Source organism: Colletes latitarsis, chromosome 2 (assembly GCF_051014445.1).
Source record: "Colletes latitarsis isolate SP2378_abdomen chromosome 2, iyColLati1, whole genome shotgun sequence".
NCBI lineage: Eukaryota > Metazoa > Arthropoda > Insecta > Hymenoptera > Colletidae > Colletes > Colletes latitarsis.
The window spans coordinates 28,475,015-28,485,356 of NC_135135.1; the positions used below are offsets into that span (position 1 = coordinate 28,475,015).

A 10,342-nucleotide genomic window follows, 5' to 3' on the forward strand; every position below is an offset into this window, starting at 1 on the left:
GATAAGGCTAGAAAGGATCCCTGTTATTAATGGCCGGTAAGATGCACTTTCTAATTCTAATTTACAAAGAAAAAGTTTTCTATACCGTTCGTTAATTGTTTAATTTTATTCGGAGTCGTATAAATATTCAATTGTTCAATTTTTAATTGGCAAGATGATATCAGGCTAACCCGTTTCTTTGAAGCATCGAAGCTCTGTATCTGAAGACCACTTCGAATTGTTGAAAGCAATAAGTCGAATTCGAATGACGTTCTCAAATAATAATTCAAACAATTGTTTCGCATACAATACAAATTGTAATCAGCCGGAATTACAGTAATCGATTGCAATTATAACTGGCGTCAAAAGTAACCATACAGTTGTATCGACCATTTTTACCGGATGTTCGCAACATTTGGGAACAGCGGCTTGGAATTCATCTTTCTCCAAATGTACGACCGTCATTCCTTTCCAAATATCTCGGACTTTCATCAAATGATGAAGTGTGCGCATTCGTAAGCGCTAAATAGTTCATAAACGTGTCTTGAGATATATCGATAAAAACAGACAAATTGAAAACAGACTCCGATCGTATCAGAAATGAGAAAGTAAGATAGATGCGCGGTGGCTACTGCGCAGAATGCCTAGTGCCAAGCACAACACACGGAAGAACGTGAGAACGACCGTCAGAAGGACGCGGTCGATCATTAATCATGATATCGACACGGCTGTTTACGATTGTAACTATTTTACCAAAGGCTCGAATATCACTGGATCGAATCGATACAGCTGGTGTTTGTGTGCGTGCAAACTCGAGTTTCCTACGATTAGAATCAGCCACGAAGTACGGTGTTTAACATCGAAGAATATCGTCGATTTACGCGAGCATGTCCGACAAGTGGCTGGAACGCGTTGTTAACATGGTCCCTCCTGAGTGAAATGCACGCGACTCGGAGCAATTCGAGGTTGCCTCCTCGGATTCGAGCACTAATTAACCCATTTTCAAACAGATCCCAGATTCAGATTAACTCCTGAGACATAAATCGCAATTGTTCCAACGACAACGCAGAAGATACAAATCACGGGTGTACGACAACCTCTTTTCTAATCTTGCGACATTGCTGTTTAGGAAACGGCGTACTGTAACATTGAACATGACACAGTTCTACAATATAATTTTACTTCGTAACCTTATTGTTACGCGATTCGTTATTTTTACTTATTCCGTAATATTTTTCTAATATTGGAATACGAGGAGAACACTAACGACCTTGCAATTACTGCGACGCTGCGTAGACATATGTCAGCAATATTTACATTTAGTCTATTTATGCAAGCTGTGTTTACTATCTGGAGTTATCAAAGGTAGCACAGGATACTTGTAGTACTTCTAGAAAAACGTCCTCTATTATCAGTAAATTCTATGTGAATTAAATAATTTGTCCAAGAATAAATAAAAGCAAACTTTCCAGTTTGAATAAAATTGACCAGAACATTATTTACAAAATAACTAATTTTTTGTACTCACGGTTACTATGGTAAACGAGTTTGATATCCGCCTTTTTAATCGGTCACGTAATATTGAATTATCTTGTAACGGGAAGGAACAGGAATTTTTTTTCATTCTGCAATCACGCAACGTATTTCCCGCAAACCTAAATATTTATAAAGTCACCGTAACCGGTATTCATCGACACCATCGATGCAAAATCAATAAAAAACACAGTCAAACGGTTGCGCATAATTTCCCGACTGTGACGTAGGTTGCTTCACAACGATTCAGTGGAATTCTAACCTCCATTGAGGAAGACACGTGTGGTAATATACTACACGGCGCATACCAATCGTTCTAACAATAAGTTACAGTTTTTTGTTTTATAACTCACTCGCTTTCTTCGTGTTTTCTTTATTCTATTGGTCTTATTATCTTCTTACCATGCTGGGGTAGCGAAAAATAATTTTCAACGCTGTCAGGCATCTGTTAGGGCAGATTCAAATGAGAATTAGAGTGTTACATAAATAATATGATTGGTTACGTGCGTGTTACATAACCTATATGGTAAACTAGACGCGTAGTAACGAACATGTTAAGCATGAACGCATAGATCGAACTAATGCAACTTAAGAAAACTAGCGATGGAATCGTAACATTTAGAAATTCTGATAACATTTCATAAAATATCGATTTAATCTTTCTAATAAGTATACATAAACTAAATATTAAATATTCTTCGATGGTCCCAATATCTATAAAAACGTAAACTGCGTTGTTACATATTTCTAACCTACATAAATATGGTAAAAAATTATAACGATCGTGTACATTTCTTATTAATGATTTGATACATTCACCACTAGGTTGTCCTTACATTCATTAATGATAATTAACATAATATTTTGGACGTAAACTTAACATTTGACGACGAACACAACACTGCGAATGATTGCTTTCTTTGGACACTGTACGTCTATTTTGGTCGTTCAGGTATCACTACTTTCCCCACTTACAACAGTTCGCTATCTATTATTCGACAACGACACCGCATGACCGAGCGGCATGATTGAAACGCGATCGTATGCGATCCCTTCAGTCCCTCACGACGAGGCGATGCGAAGACAAACAGTGATAGTCCGACGAACGAAACACGAGCGCGCGCATTTGTCGTTCCGCCAAGACGAGGTGATATTGCTCGAACGCTCGAACTTGGACGATTGCGAACAGAACGCGCTCAGATTATAAATAGCTAGTGCCAACGAACAAGGGGATGCTCCTAGTAAGATAAGGAAAGCGATAAACGGATACCTGAGCGCAGTGTTATTGTCAGAGAGGTTGAAAGTCGTCACGTTCGCTTACGATCGCGGAATACTACCGAAAACAACACGGGAACCGAGGTCGAACGCCAACGACTCGTAACAGTAATCTAAATAGCCGATGGGAAAGAGATAGCCCTGAATCGCGAACACGCGACAGAGAATTAACGACGATTGCTCGATACGAGTTAAAGAATTATTAACGATCAACGGCGAAGAAACTGCTGGTGTAACGATTCGAATATACCGCCGCGCGAGGCGCCAATCGCCGAGCACCGTGATCGTAGGTGCTTACCCGCCAATCGTCCGTGATGCTGCACGCGAGGACCCTCGCTGTCGCTGCAGCATCGCCTCTCGTCGTTGAAAATGTCTTACCATCGTGGCTGGTACGCGTTTCGGCCAACCGTGTTGTGTCGACGCGGTCTAAGAGTGATCGTTCCATCCACCGGGGCCAGATAACGCGCGAAGTCATGCTCAATAATTACCAAAAGGTGCTCGAAAAGTACAAGTGTAAGTATTAACACTGGCTGCGTCCATCTTACTGTGCGGTCTCCCTCTTACCCACGCCAATTGGTTCGTGTTCCGTCTCGGTCGCGCATGCGCGTTGGTCGCCGTCGCTTCGATATTTCGAATCGATGCCAGCTGACTCGAGACCTTGATATCGAATAGATCGCGTGCCCGCGCGGAAATTGTAATTGATATGTCAATGAATCCCCCCTTTCCGGGAAGCGTTCGATTTACGCTTGATCTTAAAGGCAAAACCGCTGGCAAACGCCGCCAAAGTATTCGCACGTTTTACTCGCGCGAACGTGCAGTATTTTCTTACCATTCGAATTCTCTCGATTTTGGCGAGCATCCAAAATCATCGTCGCAACACGTATCTATTAGAAGCCTGTTACAAGTCATTGCCATGATTTATAGACATCGAAGAATACTGGGGTTAAAGAATATGAAATCTTGAGTATCCGACTTCTGGGTAGAGATCATGAAAACGTCTCGTGATCCATGAATAACGGGATTCTCAAAATTTCGAATAACCAAAAAGAAACTAGGTTCTAAATCTCGATAGTTTTATTACCCAAAGTATGCGCCTCGATATTCGATGCGTCGATAAGATGTGTAATAATCCAAGTAAAGCTCGTATCAGGAATTTTCTATCCGAATTTATATCTAGAGTTGTAATTAGTAACAGAACGCGGTAGAGGGTCGGGAAGAACGGAATGGGCAGAAAAATCCGAACCGGTGAAAAGCATTTCGTATCAGGTATCTGTTAGAACAAAACGAGAACGCGGATTTATCATGAATCGAAGTCGGAGTAATAATGCTACGCGTTATCCTGTATTCGTATGGTTACAGAGTCCTGATACGAAGCCGCGTGTGTAGTCACGTGCATATGGATCGTATTCTGTGCCCGCGTCCATCTTGATACGCGATATCTGAGGTTACGCGAAACATTAAACTGAGAGTAACGCCGGGCTGTTTTTAAATTATGCCGCGCCTGATGCATAAAATGATAAGAAAAGTAGAAACATTAACGACCGTGCAAATAATCATAATGCCAAGCTTTCGAAGCATATAACGCTGATTATTCGTATTGGGTCTGTTCAAAAATTTATGCTACTTAAATGAGAGTATGGAACTCTAAAACTCAAATATTTTTCCCCCCGTAGACTTATAGTTTGAAGTCTTGGAAATAACATAGGTCTGTCTAGAAGGGGACTTTCGAGCATGTTGTTTTGCAATTAAAAAAATGATAATTTTTTTTTCTTTTTTTTTTTTTGGTGTTGGGTAGCCTGTGGATGCAAACAAAGAAGTCTTTACTGCACTATAGCTTGCGGACTTTGCGGTGAGCAGGAATGGTCAAATTGTCCACCCTATGATTTTATAGACACGGGAGATAAAATTGAAGATATACCAAAAGGTACAGAAGATACTTTGGACAGTTAATGTATAATTTTAAATATTTATATTGTACTTTTAAAGTAAAGGATTTGGATCTATCAATATTTTGTATCGATTTTTACTTAAATAAAAGACATTTCTTTGAATGCCATTTTGTCTCGCACTGTAAATGAAATAAATATCTACCGTTTCCGTGTTTAAAGAAAGATGTGATATCAAGACTTAACGAAAGCAGATTGACAAAAATATTTTGTCACTTCAATCGTTATCTGCGATTCCTATGATATGCTATTTACGCTGTGCAATCGACACTGTCAATGCCAAATATTTGTTAATCCGAAACCGTACTATGATTCTCATTGTTATTCCGTAGCTCTGCTTATTTACATTCCTTTATCGCATCCGAGCATCAGGGAATAATCATCACGGTTTATTCGAATATCGAAACATTCTCAAAACAACCATTAATATAAACTATAAATAAGTTTTTAGTTATACAGCTGCCCATCACTTGTTCGAGCTGAAGAACCATCAACAATAGAAGAAACGTCAACAATCTATTATTTGTATAACATTTTTTTCAATAAATAATTACATAAAAGTATTTCTCGTTACTTTTTTCCGGGTCCATCTGAAGTTTCGTCTTTCGATAAATAATTTCGCAGTGATCTTACAAAATTAACGATATTGATAAACAAAGGATTTACAAACACGATAACGCAAAAATTCGATCAGAAATCTAACAGAGTCTCCGTAAAAAATTACAAATAAAAGTCCTCCATTATTTAATAATCATATATGTACTTGTTAAAGTCTAAACTACGTCGTTTGTTTCAGCCAAGAAGCTTCCACGAGACGTGGATACGAAAGGAGTGTTCGCCTGCAACGAGCTCGACTTGAAGGAAGTCCAGGTCTATGGATTCGATTACGATTACACGTTGGCCTGCTACAAGCAGTCCATGGACCATCTACTTTACAATCTCGGACGCGATATGCTCATCCAGAAGTACAAGGTACCGCCTACTGTTCATTATGTGCACCGACTGCGTAGAAAATTCGAACGAAATCGGTGACACTTGTTACGCAAAGTCCCCTTGCGAAACGGGCCAGAGCGTCTCGTTTGCGTGACGCTCGGAGAATCCTTACGCCTCTGTCGTCGACGAACCTCTGATGGAAAGTTTTGCGCCGACGAGACTAATTCGAACGAACGAACGAAACTTCTCCCTAACTCGTTTCTGCGCGCGAGTTCGGCCCTCGTCGGTCGGCGTTTTCTCGAAAATCAAGCGACAATTACGCCCGGAACGAGAATTTCAATTGAAACTTGACGCGAAACCCGTTTAATCGGCTGTACAGTACCCCGAGGGAATCGCCAGCCTCAAGTACAAGGAGGATTTCGCCGTTCGTGGCCTCCATTACGACATCGAAAAGGGTCTGCTGCTGAAACTCGACAGCTTCTTGCAAATTCAATTTGGCACCGTTTACCGCGGTTTGCATCCGGTATCCGACGACGAGGTCCTCAGGCTCTATAAAAACAGAATAATACCGATCGCCTATGTGGAGGCGCCTCATAAACACTCTCACGTAAGCACTCTGTAGGAAATCCTATTAAACCGAAGGTATTAAGTCCGTACTTTCGGTAAGATCGTGTTTTACCCTTTTGTTACCAATGTTTCGTACGGAATTTAGTACTCTGGTATGGACGTCAATTTTTTATGTGTTTTTTTGGATTTAAAAATATATATATACACGATTTAAAAAATATTTGAAATCGTTCGAAATATTTACGAAAACTGTACTCGGGTCAACGAGACGACACGATCGAATATTTATGTTCGTTGACTCGTCTCGTTGGCCCGAGTATAGGCACAATATTCGTTCGAGATAAGAATTATCTCGAACAATCCTTTATTATGTTACGTCTCTGCTTGGTAAATACGAAATCAGAAAATATGCAGTTAGTTTCCGGACAGTTTAATAGTAATTATCCGAGCAACCATGCGTAGAAAAGTTTGCTCGTCTGTGCAATGGCGTTAAAAGAAAATTGAAAAGCGAATAGGTTCGCTGTGTACAACGGTCGATGATGCGTTCTCTGTTTTTGCCTCTTTGAAAATTTTCAAAGAGTTAATACAGAAATGCAAATTAATAGCAACGTTTGTGATGTAACCGACTGCATGATTGTTTTGGTCTTTTTACAAGGTTACTTTGCATGTACACGCTAAGGCCGAAACTGTTTGTCGAATTTTTCTGTATTCGAACGTAAGAACGTTGCAGTATCTCAGATAATCAGCAAATATTATTCTTCACTGATCAAGTATCTTTTATTTACGTTCAAATACTCAAATATTCGAATATCATTCAAACAGTTCCGGTCCTGGTACACATACATATCCTTAGTTTTGCATTTCCAAACAGAAACTGGAAATACTGGCAACAAATTAAACGTCTTCTGTTTGTTTGCATGCGTCGACACGTATGTTTTTCGTGATGGATTTTTTCAACCTAAAATATAGAAAGTGAGTACCTTCGATGAGTATATTCGAACACCTTAGGATGTGTAGATAATATAAAATTTTGTTTCAGGAGGCGCTACACCGAACGAAAATGGTTCAACTGGCCGATTTATTTTCGGTACCGGAAATGAGCCTTCTGTGCAACGTCACGGAATACTTTCTTCGAAACCATATCGACTATCACCCCGAAATACTCTTTAGAGATGTAAAGGTAAAAGTTTGTAACTGAATATGTTATAGATCGATCGAGTACCTGCAAAATCCAATTATTTGTTAAAATCGAAATAAAGTTTTCCTTGAGAAATAAATACATCTGTTTTCCTTCTAGAACTCGGTACAAAGTTGTCACCCTATAATGCACGGAATGGTGGTGCAAAACGTATCGGAGTATCTGGAACAGAATAAGGATCTAAAGCAATTCTTCGACCGGCTCAAGAATGCTAACAAGAAAATGTTTTTGGTGACCAACAGTCCTTTCCACTTTGTGTACGTGTTGGATATTGATAACTGCGTAAAACGTCGTGAAAATATATTATTCGATCGATGAAATTTATTATTATTTTACAGCGACATCGGAATGAAATTTTTAGTTGGGGATAATTGGAAGGATTACTTTGACGTGGTAATAGTACAAGCGAGGAAACCGAAATTTTTCACCGAAGAATCGAGGCCTCTGAGAATCTACGACGAAGTCAATGAAACTCAATTGTGGGATCGAGTGACCAAACTCGAGAAAGGCGTTATATACCTTGAAGTAAGTGCAACGATTTTATATTCTACGTATTCTTATCTTTTACAAATAATAATCATTGCAAACGCAGGGCACGGTTAAACAATTGCAAGATATGACCGGTTGGCAAGGACATCAAGTATTATATTTCGGCGATCATCCCTACAGTGATTTAGCAGATGTAACTCTGGAGCATGGTTGGCGAACTGGAGCAATCATTAAAGAATTAACGGTAAGTATACAATATCCAGTATATTGCATTTCAAATAAGAACGCTTCGAACAGTAAATTTTTCGATATTCAACTTCGATTTCTAATTTTGTCTGATTTATTATCAGTGCTATAAAAATAACTACATATATATTCATTCTAAAATTGTTTACGTATAATGGACGAAAATATTAATTTGATACTCAAGTAGTCAAATATTCTATACATATAGTGTTCGTCTTATTATAGAAAAAGTACAAACTTTATTTAATACGTTCGATAAAGTTCTGAGAGGAATTTCAGAAATAAAACGTGATTTTAAAATCACCTTCTATACCTCGAAACCTTTAACCTTTAAAAAGTTGTCATGCTCCGCGCCGAGTTCGATTAAACTCAATTGGCCATTCAGGGCTACACCCCTGACTACAAATAGCTGTATTAAATAACCAATAAGGGGCATGTATACTATACAGAGGATGTCTTTACAATAGATATCAATGCATAAATGATTTGTTCGATTACGTACAGCACGAAATAGCGACACTGAACAACCCAAAATTCAAAGAAAACGCTAACTGGTTGCAAATGCTAACGGGATTGATAGAGGAGCACCAAGATTACGAAGGGCCAGACGTACAAGGAGTACTCAATGAGTGGATCAGTGAAAGAGACCAATTAAGGAACGAGATAAAACGTGTATTTAATCAGCAATTCGGCTCCGTGTTTAGAACATATCATAATCCCACATATTTCTCAAGGAGACTTTTTAGATTCGCCGATATTTACATGAGCACGATTACGAACCTATTGGAATATTCAACGAGTCACACGTTTTATCCAAGAAGAGGTGTAATGCCACACGAGTATACAAGTTATTTTGTGTAATGTATAGATCTATGTTTAGACCTGAAATTAGATGTATTTCCCATGTTTTTGAGACCTGCCAAAAGCTTGTAGAGCTACCAATCAAAAATATGCCGGATAAAAAAATAGAATATATATATATATATACTATATACAATTTTTGAAAGTTAGATATTTAAAACGCATTTTCGTTTTATGTAAATAAAAGAGAATGTCAGACTGCTTAAATCGATAATGAAAGATAGTGAGCACCAATTTATTAAATTGTTCAAATATGTTTTATGCAATGCATAATTGTTTAGAGAAAATAATATACTCAAAAGTACCATTGTACGAATCTTGTCAACATAATTTAATTCATTCTATCATAGTTGAATATTAATTAAGTAATCGATTACGCGATGCGATTGAACATTCGATCGTATTTAGTATATATGTAATAAATCATTAGCCGCTTGCGGTCATGGTTGGTTACATTAATGATTATTTTTAATTGTCAATACTTTGATCAAATTTTGCCCAACATGGTATCTATTATTGTATATACAAACATTTCGCCAAAAAGTATAATAAATTTTAGTATAGAGGTCTTGATGATACAATAAACCATTAGAATAACGTTTATAGTGACCTTATGCCGAAATTAATAAGGCAATTAATAAAATAATAGAAATTAGTTCTTATCGGGCGCTTAAAGCAGTTGTATTTTACATATTTTATTATTCGTGATAAAGAGATATATGTATTGTTATTCGGGTACAAAATTTATCATGTAAGTGTTAAAAATGATGGAAATCTATTATCAAAGCGTGTATGTATATACCATAGATCAGATATCGCATAGTGAATGTATAAAACTTATTCTATGATATCCTTATAGTACAATTTAGACTAAATAGGATACAAAAGTTTAAGTTAATAGGGTTGTTCCTAATAACTGTGATTATATTTCTATCGAGCATATTTTTTGATTTTAGGATGCGTGTTACGACACAAACAAAGTATGTATGTACATTGAATGAAGTTAATACGAATCAATATGCGCGTCAAAAATTCTATGTAATCTTTTTTCTTATCGCAACAGCGCAATTTGTTTTACATTCTTTTGCAGTCTTTTGCGAATACAAATACAATGCTTACGTTAATGTGTTCGAAATGTACATAAGTAATCGTAATAACCGATAAAAAATAAATCTATAAAACATTATTACGATGTACGGAATATTCCTACTTACAATAACCTCAAATTATTTTTCTTTTATTAAACTCCCCAAAATAAATATTTTAATTAATTTGAATTAAAGTACTTTACCTAACCATTTATCCGATTTATTTT

The 10,342-nt window shown here is 37.5% G+C and overlaps 2 protein-coding genes across 8 annotated transcripts in view; one reads left to right on the top strand and one right to left on the bottom strand.

Annotated features, from left to right (window-relative positions):
- Dyl (transmembrane protein dusky-like) overlaps positions 1–3,349 on the bottom strand; it is a 55,929-nt gene extending 52,580 nt beyond the window's left edge. For 2 of the 7 annotated variants that reach the window (XM_076783020.1, XM_076783016.1), the window contains exon 1: positions 3,166–3,348. Coding sequence is in view for 1 of the 7 variants with exons in the window: in XM_076783010.1 (XP_076639125.1) it covers positions 3,086–3,168 (83 nt within the window). In the remaining 6 variants the exon portion in view is untranslated. Of the gene's footprint in view, positions 1–1,865; positions 1,958–2,348 lie in introns of all 7 variants that reach the window. The other 5 variants (XM_076783018.1, XM_076783012.1, XM_076783011.1 and 2 more) reach the window with 5 other exon arrangements.
- On the top strand, positions 1,776–10,213 carry Nt5c (5' nucleotidase C). Its single transcript, XM_076783026.1, has 8 exons — positions 1,776–1,838; positions 5,530–5,705; positions 6,046–6,273; positions 7,273–7,413; positions 7,531–7,688; positions 7,770–7,956; positions 8,024–8,164; positions 8,671–10,213. Exons 2-8 carry the CDS (start codon positions 5,652–5,654, stop codon positions 9,025–9,027), a joined length of 1,266 nt encoding a protein of 421 aa, XP_076639141.1. The 5' UTR covers positions 1,776–1,838; positions 5,530–5,651; the 3' UTR covers positions 9,028–10,213.
- The last annotated feature ends 129 nt before the right edge of the window (positions 10,214–10,342 follow it).

Coding starts and splice junctions, on each gene's coding strand:
- Nt5c (XM_076783026.1), top strand. CDS start 5,652: ATGGACCATCTACTTTACAATCTCGGACGCGATATGCTCATCCAGAAG. Junction 7,414..7,530: donor TACTCTTTAGAGATGTAAAG/GTAAAAGTTTGT, acceptor TTTTCCTTCTAG/AACTCGGTACAAAGTTGTCA. Junction 7,957..8,023: donor AAGGCGTTATATACCTTGAA/GTAAGTGCAACG, acceptor TTGCAAACGCAG/GGCACGGTTAAACAATTGCA.